The 24,498-nt window shown below is 39.2% G+C and overlaps 1 protein-coding gene across 1 annotated transcript in view; it reads right to left on the reverse strand.

The window, feature by feature from the left end:
- Positions 1-3,812: 3,812 nt before the first annotated feature.
- The window catches only part of SULF2 (sulfatase 2), a 62,756-nt gene continuing 42,070 nt past the window's right edge, over positions 3,813-24,498 (reverse strand). The window contains exons 10-20 of the mRNA XM_082491217.1: positions 21,687-21,894; positions 15,230-15,473; positions 13,315-13,411; positions 11,610-11,704; positions 8,973-9,032; positions 8,368-8,537; positions 7,742-7,884; positions 7,398-7,521; positions 6,043-6,073; positions 5,683-5,739; positions 3,813-4,639 (exon numbers count right to left, since the gene is read on the reverse strand). Of these exons, the coding sequence (XP_082347343.1) occupies positions 4,609-4,639; positions 5,683-5,739; positions 6,043-6,073; positions 7,398-7,521; positions 7,742-7,884; positions 8,368-8,537; positions 8,973-9,032; positions 11,610-11,704; positions 13,315-13,411; positions 15,230-15,473; positions 21,687-21,894 (1,260 nt within the window). The 3' untranslated portion in view covers positions 3,813-4,608. The remainder of the gene's footprint in view (positions 4,640-5,682; positions 5,740-6,042; positions 6,074-7,397; positions 7,522-7,741; positions 7,885-8,367; positions 8,538-8,972; positions 9,033-11,609; positions 11,705-13,314; positions 13,412-15,229; positions 15,474-21,686; positions 21,895-24,498) is intronic.

Below are 24,498 nucleotides of genomic sequence, written 5' to 3' on the forward strand. Positions count from 1 at the left end.
TTTTTAAATTCAATTTAATGACTTCGAAGCTGGGTGACTTTGGCCCACATCTTTCTCTTCTTTGGTCTTCAACACTTCATTTATTTTTACATCTATAACACATAGCTGTTTATGAAAGACCAGTTGTTAAATGCTTTCTCCACCTGTGAGCACTTTGTTACATTTCTTTTTACATAAGGCGATTTGACACAAAGGCTCTGCATTGTAAGATGTTATGACTTGTCATGACAGTCGTGTCTTTCTATAATATGTTGCCTTTTCAGTTGATGAATCTGCATTGTCTCTTTTTTGGTCAATTTTAACAAACTCTAAATGTTCTTCAAAAAGTTTTTGTCTGTTGCAAAATATTTGTTGTTACATGACATCCAGAAACCTTTAAGGATATTAAGCCACACTTTAACCAAACGTCTGCACCTCATCAGATTCTTCTAATAGTAATGAATGTATTTTCTAAGCAGGTTTCTCTCATATCAGTATTTAAGTCTGGTTACAAATTTATTCATATTATTTGCTGATTGATAGGTGTTTTTCACCCCCTCTATTTTGGTTCCTTGAACTGAAGAGCCCTTTGCAGTTTTTCCAGTTTCAGACAGTTACACGAGTCAAACCTCTAAACTTCCATAAGGGACGACCCAGAAATGTTTCAGATGTGTGGTGCTTTTGTTCTGTTGTTCACTGTGTAATGGAAAACTGACTTCTCCCAAGTGAGTAAAAAAAAAAATAATAATCTGTGTTCTTGATTGCTTCTTCTTGGTACTGTAAGCAAGGGGTGGGGTTATTGTTCAGAATATTCAGTGATCTTCCATTTTAGTAGAAATAACTTTAAGTAGAAATATTCTCAAAAAGTTCATCCTTAGCATACAGCCGGTTGTGTTCCAAAGGGAATGTCGATTCAATCGATCTACTTTATGCAACCCTGTCTCTTCAATTAGTACTGAGTATATAGATTAGGCGATAGTATTTATTGGAAACCTTCAGTCCGGTTTATGTGCGTTTTTTAATGCAAAACTTTTAAAAGCCTAAGGATTTTTTATCCTTTTTTATTTCTTAGAACATATCTATTTGTTGAGTATGTGCTGCCTACTGAAGTTGAAAGGCAACAATCCCTTGCTTTTTATATCAAATCAGAGTAGAACAATCTTTATATTTTGTAGTTGTTCATTATATTGATGGAAACTACAAACCCTGATTGCTTTCATTAGGTGAGCTCTTAGACTATATACTACTTTATACATCGTGCCCTTTTAGTGTTTTTTTAAATGAGTGGTTCTATTTATACATCTATGTATAATTGGTACCTGACTGATGTTATAAAAGAATCATCATTTTCTCATCTGTGTTTAGCATGCTGGAGCTTTCCAGTACCTACTTTTTTGCTGAATCCAAAGATTTTTAGTTTAAACTTGATTAAGGGGAGGGAGAGGGCATTTTTAAAATGCATTGATGACATCTTCCTTGGCAGCACTGATCTGAAATCTCATTTGAAAATCTTAGCTGCTGCAGTAAATAAAACCGACCTTGAAATCTGTTGACATTTAATATCTCCACCAATTCTGTTTTGGTTCTATAGCAGCAGACTTTTCTGAATGTTTTTTATAAACAACCTGTGTAACGTTTTTCCCCAGTAAGAGAACAATTAGCTAGCGCAGCCACCTCTGATCACTGCTGCATAGTGAGCGTCATTTTGCTACGTCTCTTGTTACTCTTTTGATCACAGAAACCATGGTCTTATGAAATTCACATGTAGTATTTTTTTCCAATCTTGGCCTAAAATACTGCTTTTAAAGTTAGAAAATCAGGACCATTTTTCAGTCATAAGACAAAACTATTTGAATGTTGTACCAATTAGCACACATTTTATTTCAGATTTTATGTGCAGACTACCAGATGACAGAATGATACAGCGAGTATGAAATCGTGTAATTCTGAGAGCAATATTTTAAAAAATTCTCAGGAGAAGGCATACAGTATTGAGAATTGCATTTAAGTTTAGTTTACATTAAGTATTGCTTGAAATACCTGTATCTTTGTGTTGCAGAACAGAAAAATCATGGGGACTGATTTATAAAAGAGTTGGTTGTATGGTATTCCTGCTCTTCTGATTTTTTGTGTTTGGATGTTAATAATACTGTAAATAAAGGTTTCTATTTAAAATCAGAACTGGCTAACACAGTGCATTAGCTGTCTAATACTTTAAGGCCGATAACAGTATCCTGGAGAGGTCAGAGAAAAGCCGGTGCTGTTACCGAGGAAAGCTGTGTATAGCAACCAATTTAAACTTTTCCTGGTTGGCGGTAAAAGCTAAGAGAGTAACAACTTCGACCTTCCACCTATGAGACCCATTTAGCAACTACAGTTGCGTTGACACTGAGTGGGATTTGTCTTTTTCAACCTGAATAGCAGCCTTTAGCAGAGCTGAAAGGAAAAGAGGTGGTAGCTTTCCCCATAACTTGGCAACAACCTACCTTCCAGAAAATAACAGCTGCTTCTTGTGTGACATACAAATCCCACAGCTCAGCACTTTGTGTAAAGGGACACGCTGACTTCTCAGGCGTCTGACTGACACGGCCGTGCGGGATTCTGATAGTCACGCCCTCACCTTGCCAGACTATAGGCTGAACACACACACACAAAAAAAAAAAAGGTAAGTGCAATTTTTTTAAATCTAACCTAGTTTTCTTACTGCACGCTTACCAGGAATGGTAGACAGCTACCGCTTTTCTCTGGAAAGTGGCAAAAATGTGTTTCTATCAGTGAGTTTAAAATTTAGTATTTTTTACTTATTCGTATTGATCCAGATCTCATCATCTAGCAGATGTTTCTTTCATAATGCATGAAATCTGTAACAGGTTATAAACAAAATCTATGGCTCCATTGAGACAGACAATCATATACTACTTCCATAATTACAACAACTTGCCAGAAAATTTTGGAAGTGTACTTGACTTATTCATGTGCGATACAAATACAAGCTCAAGCCTAGTTTTACTATCTAGCACAGACAATGAAAGACCCCAATGCCACTCTTTTCCTCAGTTCCTAAAGTATAGTAAGTTCAAGTATATTTTTCGAGTATGGGGATGTGGTACCAGAGACCTATATCCCTCAGGAAGGAATTCCACTTGAATTTCCTAATGTGCAAAAACCAGGAAGGGTATCAAAATAATTTCTGTGATGTATTTTCACACTGTGTTTCTATAAGTGCAAGTTAAGTTTGTGTTTTGAAAAAAAGTACCTCTTTGTTAAGAGTGAAGGCCACAGTTGGTTGAGTCTGTCACATGAGCTCCCTCCTGCGTGTGCCTTTAAAACAGGTAGCAGAATAACGTGAAAAAAATTATAAATACAAATATCACCGCTAGTGCCTGTACTACAATGTATTTAATAACGACTTTATGAAAATACTCTAATCGACTCTGTACACTGTGCTTCTGTAGTAAAATGATGTGTTTTTTTCCCTTTAAAATCCTTTACGCAGTAATTGCCATTCAGAACATCTACTTTTTTGTAGACTTGAACTATAACTACATTATTCTTTATTGGCTACAAGTATTGAACTTCTCGGAGCTGCCTTTTTTTTTTTTTTTAAATAAATGTAAAAGTTACACTCCTAAGCAAATGCTGCTTTCTCAAAGGACTTGTTTTGGTTTTGAACATACAATATAATATTACCACATAAAAAAACTTCATACAAATCTGATTTCATTAAAATTTAAGATGTACGTTTACTGAAATTTTTCAGTACTTCTAAAAATGGATAAATTCTGAAATGTACTATGCAACATTAAGTAAAATTTTGAGAAATGGTGTGTAGGCATTCCACTCTTTTTATTAACAAAATTCTTCACAACCTGAAGGGATTTATTTTCAAACAGTATATTGAGCAATATTTACACAACCCCTCCAAAGATCTAGTGTCCTTGTTAGTCAAGATTTTCTCTAATTTTCCTAGAGGTGTCAGATGGATGAACAAATGGACGTGGAACTAATATGTATCCTCAGAGGAAATTTGAGAAATACGATGGTGTTGAGAATATTCAATGCTGCTCGCTGCAATTCCTGAATCTCTTAAAAGTTTTTTTCCACTGTTACCTTTACCCCAGTTAGAAGCGAAAGTGTCCGTGTTTTTGAAATCTTGCTTCATAGTTGTTCTTGGCTTTGAAGTTTTTCTCATGACATCCGAAGTTGAACTGAAAAATGCTTTACGTTTACTTCTGCTGTCTTTGTGTGCACTTTGCCCACGGGGATGGCAATCCTCTTTGGGATGCAGCTCTGTTTCCTCTTCAGGCAGTTCCCGGGTCAGTGTTAGTGGTGTCTTCTTGAAGTAAAATGCCTTGTGAAGCAGGTGAGGTATAATCCAAAGCAAAAAGCAGGTACAATAGTGGATTTCAGAGACCTGTATTTCTGACAGCCTTTCCCATAATATCACTGCTTCTATTTAATTCACTCACCAGTGCAAACATTCTACCTATCTCAGCCCCAAAGTTTATCCAGTCCTCCAGGCTAACGTTATAATTCTTTCTGAAGTCATACGCATTTGCATTTAGTCTGTCCATGGATTCAAGTTCTGGCCAGTTTGTATCCTCATGGAGGTGCAGCGGCAGGGGGAGGTTAGCCCTCCCATCCTTCCCACAGTTGTCCTCTTTAAAATAAAACAAACATGATTTAGTGTATGACATTCTAGTAGGAAGCAGAAATATATCTTTAATGGTTCCATGCAGGTAAAAAGAGTTTTAACACTGTGGTCCACCTATAAAAATATAGCAGGTATATCACAGAAACAATCCAACAATGTTTGAAACCTGTACAAAACTTGTAGCTCATTAATTCTAGCTTTATTTTGGTTCTAAAGCCAGTCAAATGGTACCATTAAATGAGCAAATCCTCTTGGAGGAGTTGAGAACGCTAGACTGGCCCTGTTAAGGTACTTGTGTGTATTTTTTCTCTGCACAATTTGAGAGCACCTTAGGATTTTCAGTGAGCTGAAGTCTCAACCCTCTGTTTAAGGGGAGATACAGAGACAGCAACTGGCACAGCAAAGGTAGTATTTTTTCATGTCTTTAAATTTGTATCTCACCTTTGGGTTCTGGCAAGCTGAGAACTGAATATCACCTTCAAGTTTTAAAGTGCAGTTAAGTAAGCAAAATGCAATCTTAGATTTTAGTATAACGTCAGAAGAAAACAAAATGTACAGATGTGTCTTGTAGTCTACTTTCTGTTCTAACTTGCTTTTTTTCTCACAGCAGATAAAGCTGTGGTTGGTAAAACAGCAAGAAAATACACAATACTCTCTCTACTCCGAGAAATTATAATCAGTTTTATTCTTTCTGGATGGTGTAAGAGACTACTAGGTAGCTGCTACAAGTTTAAATTTAGACAAAACCAATATAATCATTCTAACTTTTAATGAGTTAACCATAATTGGTTTCTTCAACTGAGCATCCACCTTTGCTCATATGTGAAACTGCCTTAACCTTAATGCTCCCAGATAACATGTACCAAGAGGTTTTGTACAGCAGGAGTTCTCTGTAGTGATGGCAGTATCATATCTCTTGCATAATTTAGAGGACTTCCCACTTAAGCATTCCACGAGGATAGAAAAAAGGTGCTGCATGCAAAAAGAGAACTGAAGGAAATAAAGGTAAGTAAAAGCTTAATGCTCTTTGCAAACTGCTCCGAACTCACAGTGACTTGGCAGATGATGGTCTCTTCACATCTGGCCACTTTCGACGCTGAAACTGCCTAATTTTCAAGCAGCAAAAGGAGAAAAAAGTTAACCATCACCAAGAAAACCACCAGCACTACAGTCTGAAAGATGAGGAAGAAGAAGAGTTTAGCCTGAATTTTGACTACAAAGAGTAGAACGTGCTGTAACGTTGAAACAGACATAGCTCCAGTGTTTCAAAGTAACTGGGATCGGAAGATCTTGCAAACACCATTCCAGGCAGTGTCTGTCCATGTGGTTCCCAATCCCACACTCCTAACTCCTTTAGCATGCAGGGAGTACTTGAGAATAATAATTTAACTATTTTTAAAAAAATGTACCTGTACTGCTCGTAGCTTCCATCTTTAAGTCCTAGATGAGGAAAAATTAACAAAGTTACTAACCATTGCCTGCAACAGAATAAGGTATCAGGTAAGTTGCAATTTAAAAAGAGACCTAAGAATATTAGCAGATTATCGTGTATTGCCATACATGTAAACTGGAGCAATTATTTTCATATTTAAGCCCTTATTCTAGGTAAAATAGGTTGTAAATTGGGATAGATATCTTTGAAACTTTTCTGTAAATGTCATTCAGTGGTGTATTTAAATGCCAACACCTGTTGATTTCAAAACATACAGCTGCGTGGTGCACATACTAAGATGCAAAATAATATTTTTGGCTTTGGTGGACTCCGGTAGATAACAGTATTTTTGGGGTGGGGGTCTTCAAGCTCTAAAGGCTATGAGTTTTTAAAAATAGCATTTCTTGTGTCAACTTAATTGTACTAAGGGGTATAAGAAATGCAATTTAAAAAGAGAAATACAAGTAACTGTACCTTCTGGTTTGCTATCAAACATTTAAAAAAAAAAATAATCACGAGTGGTATAAAACCAAGATCCATTGAGTAAACCCAGAGAAAATTTAAGGGATAGGAAACAATGAAAGAAACCTAGAACAAGAGTAAAGGCCCATTTTGCTTTTTGGAATTAAATCCATAGTTACAAGACCACCTCTTTCAGTAGCATAATGCAACCCTTCTTAGATGTGCTGTTATTTCCCAACTACAGTGCACTAACACAGGTAGGGAAAAACTGATCAGCTTAAGCACTTGTGTCCTTTGTGAAGCTGAAGTTATTTTTAAGCCAGTTGACCACAATGCTCCATGCACTGCCCCGTCTCTAAAGAAGTGTTTCTAAAAACTATGCCTTCAGTTAAAATGCTGAACCTCAACGGCCAAACTGGTTGCCCAGAGAGGTTGTGCAGTCTCCATTCTTGGAGGTTTTCAAGATGGGACTGGACCAATCAAGCCCTGAGTAACCAGGTCTGACCTCACAGCTGACCCCATGTTGAGCAGAAGTTTGGACTACAGGAACTCCAGAAGTCCCTTCAAACTTGAATTGTCCTACGAGTCTCTGAATGTGCAAGCAGCTATTGGAGCATTCTTTTCCCTCTTTCTTCAGTTTTATTCCTTCCTCATCTCCTTCCCCTGCATTTCAGCAACACTCCTCACTGTACTATTTAAGTACCATTCTTCATTTAAGAAATATTACATAACACAAATTGAACAAATACAAAAATTTGAGCATGCAGCCATCAGCCTCAGCAGGACATTAATAGAATGTATAAATACTAAAATCCTTTTGACTGATAATGGTAAGTAAGAGGTTTTGAGTGTAATAGGAGAAGCACTTACCCAGATCCATGTTCCTGGTTCTCGGATTGCATTGTTTATACCCTTTGCAGCTTCTTAGTTCCATGAGCTGGACGTGCAGTTGATTGAGAACATCTCTATCAAGTGTATTCACTGCATTAATTAGCTGCAATAAGCAGGGGTTCTTATTAGTAACTATTGCTCTGTAGTTTAGTAACTGTCATATATGGAATACATATGGCTTGTTTGCAACAGGAAAGAAGCCAAATTGTACTACCTTCAGCAATTTAGGCCTCATCTAGATCCTGCACCAATATGGCTCTATTTCAATTTATCATCAATAAGGAACAATGAAGTATTTCTAGAGCTGTGCTATGATCAGGTACCTGATATGGATCAGTATTGAGATCAAAATACTCCAAAAATCCAGTAGCAAATTCACAAAACAGGAAGTTGTGGGTCTCGTTGATTGTTCTCAAACACCAGTATGTGTTGTTGTTGGCACTGGTACAGGCACAGAAAGGGCCCACTGCAAATTGAAGAGTTATAAAGACATAAGCTACATGCTGCTGTATTTAAGCACTGTTTATTTCTTTATGGTATTACTTTATTCATAGACAGTTATTCTCTCTGACTCCTGAGCTCTAAAGCAGAGAATGCCTTCCAGCATCAGCTGCTGCTACTATGCATGGCTAACCCACACGACATGGCTAACTTCACCAGCATCTTGGCTAGTTGTCTGGTTGGGAAACATTCCAGATGTGACATACAACACATAATTGTATTGTACACAATATCTGTAGGTTTTTATTTGCAGTTGGTTTTGTTTTTTACTTCCTTGCCTTTTGTGCAAGGATAATGCCAACACTGAACAAGAGATTATTTAGTATGAGGAAGGCTGCGGAGCTTTGGCTACGTAACTACTGATAGCGCTAACTCCCAGTAACCCAGCATCCCCGCCCAGCCTAGCCTCTACCTTGCCCACCTATTACTTAGTTTAAAGTATCCTTACATGTCCACAGGGGAGCAGTTTGCCAGTGTTGGTTGTCATGGGTGAAGCAGGTCAGTCCAGGCATGCTGCAAGTGTCGTTATTTTTTATTCTCTTAAGCAGTTTGCGCAGTTTCTTCTTTCGTCTTTGCTCCCGGAGCAGCCACAGCCTGTCTTTCTCCTGTAGGGCTTTCCTGCACACATGAAACATTAGGGTCATGCAGACTCTATTATACTTGAACACATCTAAAAAAACTGAAGCAGCTAATAAAATAAGCTGCTTTGAGGGAAAGAAATAACTGGCATTTTTTAGTTAAATGGCTTCTCTTCCAAATATCTCTGGATATAACTCTTTGAAATTCAATGTCACTGAAAGAGAAAACAAAGCTGAAGGGGCTTATAGGCTTGCCTGAATCTGTGATGTGCCATTTCCCAAACCAGGAACCTCATCTCAAATTTAGAAGCATTTCCACACGGGCTTGGTTCCTTGCCCAGGTGTCTCTGTGTTTATTCTTCTTAAGACAGGATAAATGAAATATCACTACTCTAGCCTAGTTTATAGCTGTGTGCGTGAACCAAACGTTAACGCCTTTGCATTTTCTCTTGGAAAGGAACAGGCCTTCACTTACTTGAAAGGATGAAGACTAGATCCCTTGTGCCTCAGTTTGCTCTTGTGTTTTGAATGGTAACTGGAAAATAGAAACAGCATTGTTGATGATCAACAGAAAGACAATTGCTCCTGTTCATACCACACTTTCATACTGGATTTGGAGCAGATTTAATCCAGTGTCACTCCTCCCTTCAATTTATTCATTCAGGGTTAGAGCTGAATACAAAAGCAGCCTTGCTAGACTGGCTCAGGCACTTCTGAGCCTTGTCGTGCCTCTCTTTCCTTAGCTCATTTGTGCATAGTGACAGCTGCTGCTCTAACACTGTATCGCAATACTCATCCACAGATTATTCCAGCTACAATTTTCAGTTTGAGTTGTCATTGGTCCTTGTTTCCCTACACAGGGCAGATAAAATCAACAGACTCATAATTCAGTTACATTTCTTCAACTGAGTATTCGCTTATTTGTTCAGATGATAAGACAACAAGCATATACCACCTTCCTGTTATTTTCCTTCTGAATGAAAGAATTTAAATACCAGTTGTGCTTTGTAGGGTTGGGTTTTTTTCTCCATTGTTACTACCCAGAAGTTCCAGGAAAAATTTAACAAGATGCATGGAACTGTTCCAGCAATAGCAGTGTCTAATGTATTCTGAGATATGGAGGGTGTAAGCAGACACACAGATTCTAGCTGGGTGGCTCTACTGTTTTGGCTCTGTCTCCAGATTACAAGATTTTACAGAAGTTTTCTTTCTATATAGTTTGCAAAGTTTAAAAAAAAACGACAAAACAGCCTTAGTCAATGGCAGTATTTTCTGACTGGTAAAGTTCATTATACTACCCACACAAATCAGCAAAGACAAACTAAGTTCAATATATGTTATTTTCTAAGCAGTGCATCACAATTCAGCTAGTTGTCAGGCTAAAATTCCCTTCAAAACAAAGCAAATCTTTTAAATTATTAATGCTACTCGGAGCTTTAATAAATTTAATCCTTATAGCAAATTAACAACATTTTTAACACCCTCTCTATCTTCAGTCATTTTTTTCATCTTGCACAGACACTGGGTATTTCATTAACTAATCCTAAATGCTCAGTCCTAATCCAACGCAATTCTACAAATACTTAAACATACGTACTTCAGATGATTAAGTTAATTGATTTCAGTAGTTAAGATTATTCATCTTAATAACACTATGCGCAGATATAAGTGCTTCCTATAGTGGGCCTGAAAAATGTAACGTTCTTTACATTTACTATAAAACAGTAATTATAAAAATAACTTAATCTTTACAGTATGTATTAAATAAACTCAGTTGTTAACATCAATTTTGAAAGCAGTGGATTATAAGACAATATAAACTTATAAACTTTTGGGGGATTTGCTATTTAGAATGATACTGATTTCATTTTAAACACTTTTTGCCATGGGTTCCACGTATGGGGTGGCATAACCCATGAACTTGATCTTCTCCATAGTTTAGTGAGCTGTTGCTGACGCTATGTTGCAGAATTCATCTGTAAACTAGGGTGTGTTATGCCTCAAGGATTTAAGTGTTATGGTCAAAAATTCATTCTGTTATACCAATGAGACAGAGAAGTATCATCCATACCCTCTCATAAAGGCTACTTAGTTAAAGCTGATTTAGCCACAGATAACAGCACAGCTGCCTTGTGGTTTTGAGTACATTCAAGTATACAGCCTTTTTGTCATACTAATACCGCTACTGCCACTGCGGCTGCTGTACTCCTGGTGACATCTGGCTCACAGCAGCCTCAGAGATTGCTCTGTGATCACTATGATCAGGAGAAGCTGCTCCTGGTTTCTTTCTGAACAGTTTTCTCACAGGCAAATTCCGTGTGGGTTAACATTTAATTTTGAAAGATTTTCTGCTGTGCTTGTTTGCTCGAACCTTCTTTCCATGTGATCGGTGGGCATTTTGCAAGTATTTGGCTATTTGAGAAACCAACTATGCAGAGACCTTAATGTGTAATCACTATTTTAATATTACCTGTTGCACTTAAAATTCAGAAATCATCTGCGCTAGGGAAAAAAATGATCCGGTGCACTAAGTCAACGGAGGTTACAAAAATATGGTTATTCTGCATCATCTGTTAAATTCCTGCTTCTCCCACCTGGCATAGCTGCTAAATATTGCAGTGATTGCATCCTAGGAGGTAATACATCCAGCCTTGAAGAAATTGAATGGGAAGAAATTCTGACATCTCTCTACCCTATTATTCCATATATTTTACATACTATTCTTTTTGAAACAGATTTGTGTAACACTGCACAATACTGACAATTTGCCCTTGTGGACAAAAGTTTTCAGAAAAAAGCCTGCAGCTTAAAATACTCATCTCTGTTATCTAATAGCAGCATCTTCAGTACAAGATCATAACTAACTGGTTTATAAGCCATGTTACACGTCCTTTTACATCGTCACCACTTGAAACAGAGGCATTAAACTCCCTCCTGGCAGAAGGTGGGCCTTGTGCTTCTGCATCAGTCCAGCTCCCCCAGAAAGCATTACACAAGAGTACGGTAAGTAGGCAGCCACTTAGAAAAACAGATTCTGATTCTCTCATGTGAAGACGCAAATCAGTTACATTTGCACACTACAAATAATTACTCTGAAGTACACAAGAAATACCTGATCTTGTTACAATCACACTCTTCAGGACGCTTCTTCTTCAGATGACCTCTCACCTCCCTCAGGTTTTTTATTTTATTCTGCAAAGTTTCAATCTAAAGAAAGTAAAGATACAGTTTAAAAAAAATACAGCAGGACTTAGTCTTGTTCTAACCTTCTCAAACCCATTCTATTGCACCAAATGCTTCCTTTTCACCATCTCCCATGATTCCCACCACTAACAGGCATTTTCAGGTTATCTACCTTTCCAAAAGGAAACTACAGCAGGAGGAAATCTCTCTGGTGCAGTCTGCCAGCTCTGATCACTGAATGTGAAAGCAGAATGTGGCACTGGGGGAATGAGAGGCCACACAGCCTCAGGTACTGAGACAACCACTCCCGGTTCCATTGTGATTTTTCCTCTTGCGCTCTACAGCACATTTGCAAGGGGAGAAAGGTTACTCAAAGGAAAATGAAGCCCTTAAATTTCAGCCTGGTATGAATCTGAGAAGGAGGTGGGGAGGGAGTGCTCTGAAGTCCCCTCTTCAGAGCTTCTGAAAAAGAAAAGCAGCAAGGCTCCATCATTTTGCATGGCAGTCTTTAGCAACATCTGGCCGCATGGGATATGGATCAGCAGTTAAATGTGCCACTGACATGGTTGATTTTTAACTGCCCATTTTTTTTTATAGTGAATGAAACTACTGCTTTTGTTCAGTCTAGCTCACAATCAGTGTGGCCCATTTCCACTCAGGTGGATATTACAGGCTTCTACTTCAGTTCTTTACGCAGCAGAAAAAAACAAAAGAATCCAGTACGAACAACAAAGTCACTGCAAAGCTACCATTGGACATCAGTGACCACAAGTCTACTGGAAGCACATGGCAACGTTCAAGAAAAATACACAAAGAATCCAGCCCTGTGACCCTACATCAGGAACACGACAGAACAGAGCTCTCATTTTCTTTAGCACTCCATATAGCCTCCATTTTCTGAAGAAAAAAGAATTAGAAGAGTATGGTGATACTGAAATTGCCCTTTTGTAAAGCTAGTAAGTTTTCCAGTGTCTATCTGCCTTGCTACACATCAACCTGTACCATAAAAGGGAGCCAACAAGTTCTTACATAGGACTGTGCTATGAATTCATGTCATTTGGTAAGAGATTACAGGAGGTCGTTTCTTTATGCTTCCCTTTGGCATTTGTTCCACCATTATCTCCAGGTTCTTCATATACACAAGCCTAAGGAAAATGAATTCAATTCCAAAGTGCAAGGGTTAAACACAAGCAAGCAAAATGAATAATTCTAGAAGTACTGAAACTAATGAAGCTCACTTTTCCTTGGGCTTGTGTTTGACAGTTGAAGTCTTCTTTTTGAGAGGTACATTGGAGAGCAGGGCTAATAAGATGTGAAAAAGATCCAGATGAAATTTTTCCCAGGCTGGGCAGACCTGTACGTCTCTCATTTATCTCTTAAGGCTTATGACATGTCTCAGCTGTCCCTTCAGTTGCTGTTCTCTCCTCCACTCAGCATCTTGTCTCCACAAACTTGTAATCACTTAATTATCTCTGAAATATCTACTCTGAAATCAGCCAGCAAGTTCAAAAGGTTCCAGGCAGAGAGACAGATACCCAGAGGCGGACAGACACAAGTCAGCGTGATCCTATCAGCTCACAGAAAACCATGCTAAAAACACACGCTGAAAACACATGATTGATAACATCACTCACCTCGTGGTCAATATGAAGTTTGTGGTCCTTCCAAGCTTGCAATGACCTGTACAGATCTGTGTCACACTGAACGGTATCATTCTCCAGGATATAGCACCTTGGCACGGGAAAGCAAACAACATTTATTATAGTGGATACACACATACAGAGCAATGCAAACAGCTGGTTTTAATAACCCAGCTCCAGGACAGATGAGAAGCCAGACTGGAAATGACATGCAGAATTCAAAAAGACAATGTTCATTCAAGAGGAGTGTGCTATGAGCCAGGAAAGAAGTTTGGATATGAGCTGCCATGGAAATTTTTCAGAAGCAGAAAAATTCAGGGAGAATATTCCTATCAAGCAAAACCTGTTGACTGCTTAATTTCTGTATGCAAATTGCGCTGCACAGAGTTCTTGCTTATTCATTAGGCTGTCTACATAAATAATCTCTACTAACTAGCAAGCACAGAAAGCATTACTCAGGAGCAATTTCCCAATGCATAATTAGGTGATACAGGGATAGGGGCAAGGATAAAGTATTTATTTATAAGATGTGTTACTACACCATAAAGAAAGGGGGGGAAGAAACAAAGAAATTTTGCTCTTTCTACAAAAGGGATAAAATTTTTCAAAGATATCTCACTGACTTCAAAGGGAAAATACCCTCTGACAATTTTAAGTGCTTATGTTTCATTAACTTCTAATGCAATCCAGGTTTTAAAATTATTTCAAAAACACACAAACAAATGCTTGACAGATTTACCTGAGAAGTTTATTAGGGGTCAACAAGTACCATGTAGTCATTTTTGAATGCTTGTTTAAATTAAAGCAGAATATTTTCAATACTCCTTTATTTTCTTTTAACCAATTCATGCACGTTGTCCCACTGCCTTCTTTTCTGCAAGTATTCTTGGGGACTTCTCATGAATTATGCACAACCTTCCTGACAGTTCCTTGCATGGATTTGGGATTCACCCACTAAGGCAGCAAAAATCAATTTAATTTGTTCCAGAAGAAAAGTACAAATAGTGATTCATGGGTCCTGAGCATTCATGACAGCTGGGGGAAGAGGGCACAATTCTCTGATGTCAATCTCGCCATGTTTCCTCGTACTAGTGAGTCTCTAACCCTGTAAACGGAAGTCAAATAGAAACCACAGATTTCAACAGCACCTAACTGGGTCGTGCATGTTTACATGAGCTAGTCATGAAACAATTTAATGCATGTAATCAATAATGATTGGTGGATTTCCTGTAATTCACAAGCGGAAATGGTGGCTAAACTAATTAAGTACAGTTGAAGATACATCACCAGTCCCTAGACTTGCACACTGAGGAAAAGATTTTTAGCTATTAGAGTGCCCAGACAATTCCCTCACCTCTTTCTCAATATGTTCCATTTCCCAGTGCTCCTCATCCATCCAACTTCATGACAAAGATTTTTCCTTTCTTAGCACTGGCTAGAGAAAGCTCTGAGAGGCTGCGTCCTCCCTTAGGACTGATTTGGAGTATGACATGAACTAGATCATACTCTGATTAGAGCCTTTGGTCTTCAGCCAGGCCAAGTTACCCACTGCACACTGAGATTTCCATGGGTGGAGCCTTTCCTGATTTCAGATAGGTGTACACACAACTGTTGCAAACAGTTTTGCTTGTCCTCACTGGCAACATGCACTGATCAGTGATTACTGTCTCCAAAGTGCAGAAGACATAAAAGCACTGCTGTAGTTCTTCGGTAGCTTCATGGGCCTCTGTACATGACAAAATTAAAACAAACCCAAAAGCTGTTGTACAGATGAGAAGAAGAATTTTAGTGAAGCTACATTGGGTATCCAAAAGGGACACAATATCCTTATCACAAGTTGCCACATCAATTTATGTAAAGCAGCCACTTAAGCAGCAAAAGTTTTTCGAAATATACCACATGCACTCACCTGTGAGTCACTTTTATTAGGTTAGGGGCTGTATACTCTGCAATGCCACCAGTGCCACTGTATTCCCCCATGTCTTTATCTTCCTCCTCACGAAGAATAGCCCTCTGCATCTTGTGTCGCTTGGTGATGTTTCTTGGTAAGACAGGTTGGTAGCCATCCTCTAAACCCAAGTTATAAATAGCTCCATCCAGCTCAATAGACACAGAACGGATTGAGCGATTCCGGACGTAGCTTGGTTTGTATTCTGCATGGAAAAGGAAGTGAAAGGATTAAGAAGGGGAGAACAGCATGTTACAATTGGTCCTCTTTGTGGTTCTTGGGAGAAAAAACCCCAGCCCTTACTGTGACATTCGGAATTAACTGGATGACAAATGGTGTTTGTTGCAGTTGTCCGCACAGCTGCTGCTTCATTACCTTTCGCATGGATAGATGGATACCTTAAGGCATGAGAGAGAGGGCAGATGTAACGCAAATGCACAGGGATGGCTGAGGGGAAAGAAAATGTACTTGTCCAATAACACGAAGAACAAACAGCTCTTCAGAGAGACTCTGCTCTTCCCCCCAAGAGTCACTAGATGGCAGTAAGACCTTAAAAACTAACCATGACAACTCAAGACGGCAAGATCTTGGGTCATCCTTACAGACAGGTTCTCTACTGTTTTCCATTGTCTACTGTACAATGCCCCAGTGCTAGGACTCCTGCAACCCTTCTGTGAAGTTGTCCCCAGTGTTCACCTGAGCCTTTTCTCAATTCTATGCTCCTTCTTCAAGGTAAGATGCTTTATTTTTTGGGGGAGGGATTAATATCTGAATCTTTACCTTTATCCACATCTAATTCTTTTCTTTACAATTATTTTCCTGATATGCAGAACAGTCAGTGAGTTGCAACATGAAGCACCACCCTCCAGTGCTATGCAGTCCCTCAGGCTTTGCTTCTGCATTTGCAGTCCAAAGGCAAAATGAAACATTTGCTATGAATTGTCACTACACAGGAGATTCTCATTGATCTTTTCACCATTACTGCTTTCCAAAGTTCTCTGTCCTGGCCCAAATCCCCAGAGCTCCTCTTCTATTTGGTCTGGAATGGCACAAATATATCATAGTTATGGAATCTAAAGCCATATCTAAACTTCCCTACTGTATGATGGGGTCCATCTCTGACCATATTTCCTGCTCACTCCAACAGCTGCCCAGAGTCACTCACTACACTAAGCATAATCATCTCATTCCTTGAGAAAAAAGTACAACCTAAGAACCATAGCCTCTCTTCTCCTCCCTGCCCAGTGCCTGAGTCTTTGCCCTGTATATGAGGCTTGGAGTCATCTAAGATGTTACTGGAAACAACCGAGTCCCTTGGCTCCTCCGGTCACCTCCCCTTTACACAGAGCTGAAACACACGGCACATCTCACAAGAAGGGGGCTTCCTTCTGCAATCTGATAAGGCAAAAACTCAACCAATGTGCCAAATGAGAAGACCAATCTTCCTTGCAATCCCAAGCTCCACAGAAAAGTCAACTTTCTCTATGGGGTAATCTCCCCAGCAAAACAAGCAGGGGAAAAAAGGAATGGGAGGTAGAAAAACCAAAACTGACAAAAGAAATATTCATGTCCATTGGAATGCTTTGGCATTAATGCAGAGTGACTTTTCAAGAAGCCTTACATTCATTCCAAATGGATCGCAAAAGTCTCAAAAGCCATTTTGCAGACTGGGAAGAGAAATAAACATCTCCTCCCACCTGAAACTGGTCCAAGCACTATATTCTTGTCAGCGCCACACACAGAAAGTGGAATACCAGCTGGATTGTCTGGCATTGCACATTTTCCACCTGCGGTTAAAAGTTTATTGCTGATATTAAGCCAGGTGAGTCACTGCTGAAGGGAAAAAAAAATCCAAAAGACCAACCCTATTTCAGGCACCCATTCAGGAAATGCTTGACTAAATGAGAAGGAAACTCCCACCTTTTCAGAAGTAGGAGGAAGTTCCAAAAAGCTACACCCTAACAATTATATTCAAAGTATAAACTCCCATTTCTTTAATTGTTCCCTCATTTCACCTTGTTAAGCTCAGCCAACTAACAATTTACCTTCCTTCCAAGTCTAATATGCCAATCCAGCATGTTGAACCTCAGCAGATAGCTGCAGGGAACTGTCGTCTACACACGTCCCTGAAGAATTAGAAGCCAGGAGTTTCTCCTGCTTTGCAGCCAAACTAACCCAGCCTTACAGTGAACAAATTGGTCTGGAGTAAGACAGCTCATAAAGGACTTCCTGTATCACAATGCGCTATCACAGTGCTGACTCAGCACTGTGATTAGTACCAAACTCCATTCTTTTCAGAGGAAGTGGTTCAAATATTTTAAAAGATCAACATTCATCTGTGTTGTGCTCTCCCCCCTGTAAGGTGCACTGCAAGCATAAATACCAATATCTAATTACATATGAGTTGATCCTCCCCCGGGTTTAAGTTTTACTCTCCAGTTCATGTCCCTGTGTACACAACACACAAACAAAGATCTAGGGCTGTTAAATATTCAGCCCAACACACCTATACTCCCTTTTTCAAGTTATTAAAATTTGGCTTTGGTAACCTCTGTGAGTCTCGATGCCCCTCTTCCTCTGGTCTTCCAGAAGCCATCTGTCTGATAGATGGTATTACTGAAAAGTTGCGCCTTCGGAGTTGAGTCTGGAAATGGCTAGAGAAATTTAAGGCTAAGAAAGCTGTCTACATTTCAGTGCGCCACTCATCCAGCTGAGTCTTCTTGGACCACTTGACAAGCATGCTTGTCTTCACTGGAACCTGAAAGGAAGGACACTGTTCTGGTCCAGATTCCCCCAGACAGTCTAGAGACTCAAACACACCTGATTTTTCACAACTATTTTTCGGTAGCATCTCAGGTTGCAACACTGTCTAGTGAAAGCATGAACTGCAGTATCCCAAATTAGTATTCAACTGTATAAAGTGAGGCAATGTTGTATTATAAAACCAGAAACTTTGTATCTGACATAAACACGCCCAGCCTCACCTCCTCGTCACCCAAGCCCTATTACTTATTTTGCAGCCGCCAAATTCATGATTTAACACCAAGATCATTTGGAAATGATAATCACTCAGGGACAACTGAGAAGATTGTACCCAACTACAACTACTCCATGGCGATTTCTGCAAAGCAAGAGTGTGACTGCTCAGCAGGAACACTGCAGAAGACCCAGAACTCTTGGGTCTTCCCTGTTGACACTTTACGTAGGTATTTTGGATCTGATGTATTTTCCAGCATCACAATGACGACAGAGTAAACCAGCATGCAAGGATTCTGCTCCTACACGTGTCACAAGAAAAATATCCACCACTAGCCTCATGAATTCCTGCTTGACATTTCCCAATAATGTCTATTTTCCAGAATTTTGTAGAGAAGAAGCATTTTTTTTTCTGTAAGACCAAAGGAAAATTAAGCACTTTGAAGTAATTTTTTTTTTTAAAATATCTCAAGTATCTAGAAATACAGATAAAGGTTTAGAGGTGTTTTTTCTTGGGCATTAGGTACCTAGGGATTTCTAGAAATCTTATTTTCAATCTGTGTCCTTAGATATTTCAAAAGAGGAAAAAAAGCCAATCCAAAAAACTTTCTCACATCCAGTTTCTCCCAACTGCCATTAAAAATTATACTTCAAATGCATTCTCTTTAACGTAGCCGATGTTCAGGTTTGTTTTTCTTTTTTTTTTTTTTTGTAGTAACAAAGGAGGTCATTTTGCTTCAGCATTGAGACTACCTCAAAAGAAAAACTAATGACATGAAAATTGGAATAAAAATGCTCTAGCCCCTTTGTACACACTTCTGTTTGTTGTTTACAAATCTGTGTGGCCTATCATCATTTCTCTACTTGTAGCTTAATAACTCCTTTAATCACATGCACTTGTTCATCAGAGGAGGAGGACATCAAATCCACAGCAAGCAAAACATAACAGACCACAACACAGCCAAAGATTTTAAGAGCTCACTATTACTTTAAGCTTTCTTCCTACTGAAAAGCTTTGTTTCATCTTTCTTATAAAAATAAAAACATACTAAAGAAAATAAAGGCGGCACAGAAATGCAAACATCCCCTGACACCCAAACATTAATGCTTATGTGTTTCTAGCATGTAAAAGCTTTGCAGGGGAGTTGTCTATTTGTACATGGCCCAAATAGCATGTACATGACAAGACCCTGTTTTGCAACTGAATTTACTCAATTTAGAAAAAAATTTTGCCTGCTAAATGCAGTGGTGCACCTGACAATGGGTCTAGACCGTGCCTACATTAGAAAGTCCTTATTTTATCACAATATTTGTTGCTCCAGCTCCCCTGTCAGCAATTCAATCTGGTCTTTTAGACCACATGTTCTCACCACACATGACTGGTTTTAATCCTTTTGAAAGGCCAATCCTCACACCCCCATTAGGGTTTGCACCTCAGAAGCACAGCATCCAATTTAGTTTTCTGCAAATGACTGTAGATTAGAATCCGTCAAAACTGCTCTCTGCAAATCCATCTCTGTTGTGCATGATAGAAGGGGGTGATCAGGGTGTTTCCTTCAAAACTACACCATTGCTGTCAACTAAAGCATTAATGTGGACGTGACCTTAGTCCAGTTTGAAACTTCTATTTAGCTACGGTTCAATCCCATGCATAGCATTTACTGGCATTCAAGTAGGGCTGCAGTATCATCCCATGCACTCACCAAATTCTGAGTAGCAGACCCCAAAGATGCCCTCAGAGCTATGCAACCCAGCACAGACTGCACTTTATCCCCAAGTCTCATGAAACAGGTCATGAAAATCCACATACACATCATCAGTATTCAGGTCACCCTCTTAGCATTCACAATGCAGCTTTCTAGGTAAGCTGTTTAGAAAAACCTTGGTATGTTACCTTGACTTGTATTGCTTTGTGCTCATTTGCGTTCAGTGTGTGATTTATTAGATAAGTGTATGTGAAAAAATAGCCAACACCAAATCAAAGAGTCTACGTCAACAGGTCCAAGCTAACCTCTTCCACTGTATGGCACACCCTAGATGTGGGTAGGAGGAAAAACAAAGAATCTGCGGAGTCAATTATTTTACTCAAGACACACGCAATGGGAACATGATTGCCAAGATCCTATCTTATGCTGCTAAAGTTTATGCCTTACAGTTCAATGAGGCAAGTTAGCTGAAGGCTATAGCATAAACTCTTCTGAGCAGAACAGGGGAAAAAAACACCATTCTGATCCCTCTGCTAGAGGGAGCAACCTTCACTTTTTTTACCTCAATCTCCTTCATGCACAATTATACACTTAACCACCTCCTCTAGATGTTGTGAAAATTAGTTAATGTTTAGGTAGCAGAACAGAGAAGAACAGTACTTAAGTAAGTGTTAAGTATTATCAGATGGCATTCTGTTGCCCTCACCTAATTGTTTTCCTCTTCTCATTTAAGTGCCTTCGATCTACTGTTATTTGACTCCCCATGACTGAACTTTCTTCTGTGTGACTTCAAGGGGAAAAAAAAAAGATAATTGAACTGCAAGTTCTAGTGTTATTTAAAGATTATCTGCTGTGCCACATATTTAAACAGCAAGTATAGTTGAGTAATTTCATCCTGGAACCAATAATTTTTTCAACTAAAAATTAGCTTAGTAGGTACTAATCAGCTTGCAAGGCAAATATAATGGGAGAAAATCAATTTAAACTCTCTGTTTGAAGCTTGTGCCAGGTCATTATACAGAAAGACTAATCTGCTAAATAATTAAGGCTCTGTGTTTGTGGAGTGAGACGAAAGTAACATTACAAGTGAATAATAATTCTGTGCTGCCGTTTGCCTCTTTAATCTATAATTAGACTATGTACTTCAAATATAGATGTTAGTCTGACTAAGGTTTAATACAGAGCCAGTGGAATGGGCTTTCTGAAAAAGCACCTGATCTGTGCCAAGGAAACTAGAAACAGAGTCATCCCCCTTGGACGTGATCTCTGGTTAAAAGTCAGCCTTGTCTCTGCTGACTGAGCACAAGGAAAGGATGTTAGAAGCAAACAGCTTCTGTAACAAAGTACACGCATCCTTATTAAAAATAAATTACTGCAGTAATGGCTCCAAGCATTGCAGTACCTACTGAAAACTGGAGTATTTGCTGTAAACCACTGTGTTTCACGGCCTACGTAAGGATGTGCTACTTGCCACTTCAGTGTGTGCACTGCAAATCCCAGTTTTAAAAGACATAAATATAGGACCCTATTTTGGATCAAAACTCTCCTCTTCCCACAGACAGAGATATTTTCAAATCTCATTGTTCAGTACAAGGCCCACTGTTTCACAGTCAGATGCACAGTAAATATGCTGATAGAATTCAATGCCCATGAAAATCAGGGCAATTTATGTGTTAGCGAACAAACTAATAACAGTCTTCTAAGGCAGAGACAGAAGGTACAGTGGATTCGCTTACTTTTCTTGGAGAAGAGTTTTTTTCTCCGTCCGACATGGCTCAGCTTGTATTCGTTCTCTTCACAATTACAGTCTTCACTATTCCTGTTGTAATACTTGGGCAAAATATTGGAGGTGCCTTTGCTGTTGCCTGCAGCTGCCAAGTTCGCCATTCCCTTGCACTTGTGTAGCTTGAGCTTTCCACTGGCATCTTCCACACACTGCCATTTCTGGAAGAAAAATTTGGTCATTAAAACTCTGTCCCAACTGTGCTTTGTCTAATGGCCAGCTCCAGTGATCTATCAGAGATTCCTTGTTGTAGTAAGCTGGGACTCATCTATCACCTACTACCAAACCAGAATTTTTTTGTAATCCCATTTTCAGACAAAACAGGAAGTCTTCGGAACACTCTTACGTTTGCTTTGGGTCTTGTTTCTCGCAGGCAGAACAATGGGAATTTCTTAACAAAATCAATACTACAGCTGAAAACATGGAGGTGACAAGTGACAACTTTCAGAAGCGTAACTGGGGCATAAACCAAGGCTGTTCAAGCCTTAGCCACAGGTTTGAAAAGAATCCTTGCCTACCAGCAAGTGTGTTTGTCAGGCTGGCAGAAATCTATGTCACTATTCTGCCATTAAAACAGCACCAAGCTCCAGGCCTGCATATAATCTCAGCCCCATCCCATACTCTACAGGAAGGGAAAATACTTTTGAGAAGAGCCTCCTTCTCTTTCCTAGTTCAAATGCCTGATGGTGGGATGACTTTATCCGAGTTGTGGATTCCACTACTGTAAAGATCTGGTCTGAGCTGGTTATCTAGACTCGTTCAACATTCAAAGAGGAGGAACAGTCACTTCCAGGGTATAATTCACTTCATCCTAAGGTGGCCGTGCAACAGAGCTAAGAAAAAGGATTACCCTGCAGAAGTGCCCGTTTCTCTTTACTGATCTTTAAAAGGGGTGGCATGAGTGGATCAGCTATGGAAGTCTGTAGTTCCACGCGTTTATCTCCATCGTGAGTGTTTCTTTTAAGAGCTTTTCCCATTCAACACCCTTGGGCTTAAAAAGCAATGGTGAGCTGCACCGGATGCCTGTGAAGTGAGAATCTCCTCCCTCTTCCACTCAAACTACAGAAAATCTCATCTCTAATATCCAATTCTTTGTGTTACTCAAAACCTGAAGTAACTTGCTTATAGTTCCCTTTGTGCTGCTGTCAGAGCCGTGCCGAGGGCAAGGGAATTTAGCCGCCTTCAATCTGGCGCAGAAGTTTTACTCACTTCCCAGATACATCATAAAATAATTTCACCTACTCCTTTATTTACCAACACACTATTAGCTTCAGAGGTAGGCTTTGAGATACGTAAAAAAACCCTCACAGTAGCAGTTGGTACTGTTTTAAGTAGAGACTCACAGAAACACTTCAGCTTTTTGCTGAGTCTTGAGAGGCGTTCCTCTTTTTCCCTATTACAAAATCCTAAGTCTGTGCCTCCAGGACTCACTGGAATATTGAGAATTTTCCAAATAAAAGAACAGAAGGAAAACCAGCAACAGCTCCCAAGTGAGATGACATTTTACATCAGCCTGCAGCTCTACGAGGGAGATTCAGTCACTTCCATTCCCACAGAGACGCGCCCAGGCTAGGACAACAAAGCCTACATTCTCCATTGAAATTCACTCCATTGTTTGCATGACAGCAAAGTAAGAAAACAGCATCACTGTGCTTTTATAATACAGAATTTAAAAGGAGTCAGAAGTGAACTGGCTAGTTACAGTGGATTTATTTACGTCCACGGGAGATCCTGTCATTTAAAACAATTGCTGTTTTATGGTGCGTCCGCTTACTTCCTCAAACAATCGGATGCCAACTCTCCTGAGCTATAATTATTTCTCCGGTGCAGATATTGTGTCCAACCTCCTGTACAATCCAAGCCTTGCACTGATGCAGATAAACCTGGCTTAACTTTCAGCACAAGAAATCACAGAAAAATCAATGAGAGATACTGACAATAAGACATTTGCATCAGACACCTTTGCATGACTGCCTTCATCTGTAAAGCAGGACACATTTTCCTAGATGAGGTGTAGAACAAAAAAAAACCTTTGAAGAATAAATTGTTGAGTCTTAATTTTATCTTTTTTTTTTATAAATGTCTAACATTGATTGATGCACAGGCTGAGGTTTGAAGTAAAAGTTATTTTACTAGAATAAGCAATGGTCTCTTTCACAATGAAAAAAACATGTAAAAATATTTGTTGCCATTTCCCATTTCAGTTCCTCTAAGTCTTATTTTTGAAAATATACGAACAAACTGCATTTTCTACTCAGTAGAGCTCTATGCTCTACGTGTCTGATACATGAAAAATGAAGATTCAACAGAGGGCAGGTTAAATACCATGATGAGAACTACTGTAAATAAGTGCTCTGATGTGTAGCCCAAAAATATTTTTTCTCTATTTCTTTCATCTCCTGTCAAGAAAGTGATGCTCATTTTTCCCCTCCAGGTGAACTGGAAAAAATCCTTTAATTTTTGGTGCAGTTTAAATCTTTCCAAGGCAGCTGTATGCTACAGTGAAAACATCTTAAAGGCTTTGCTGGAAGGGCACGTTGTATGCATTAACAGGCCCACTGCTGAAGGACTGCAGTGCAGAACTACGTAAATGACTTTAGAAGCAGACGTTGAACACCTGTGGAGGGGAAAAAAAAAAACCTCTGAACAACCTAAAGTCCCATGCTTTTACTTTTTTCCTCAAAACAGATACAGGCATGTGTGTGAATGGGTCTGGGATTCAACAACTTACCCTTGGTCTGCTTGTAAGTACAAACACAAATTCT

Source organism: Vanellus vanellus (assembly GCF_965231255.1).
Source record: "Vanellus vanellus genome assembly, chromosome: 15".
Taxonomy (NCBI): domain Eukaryota; kingdom Metazoa; phylum Chordata; class Aves; order Charadriiformes; family Charadriidae; genus Vanellus; species Vanellus vanellus.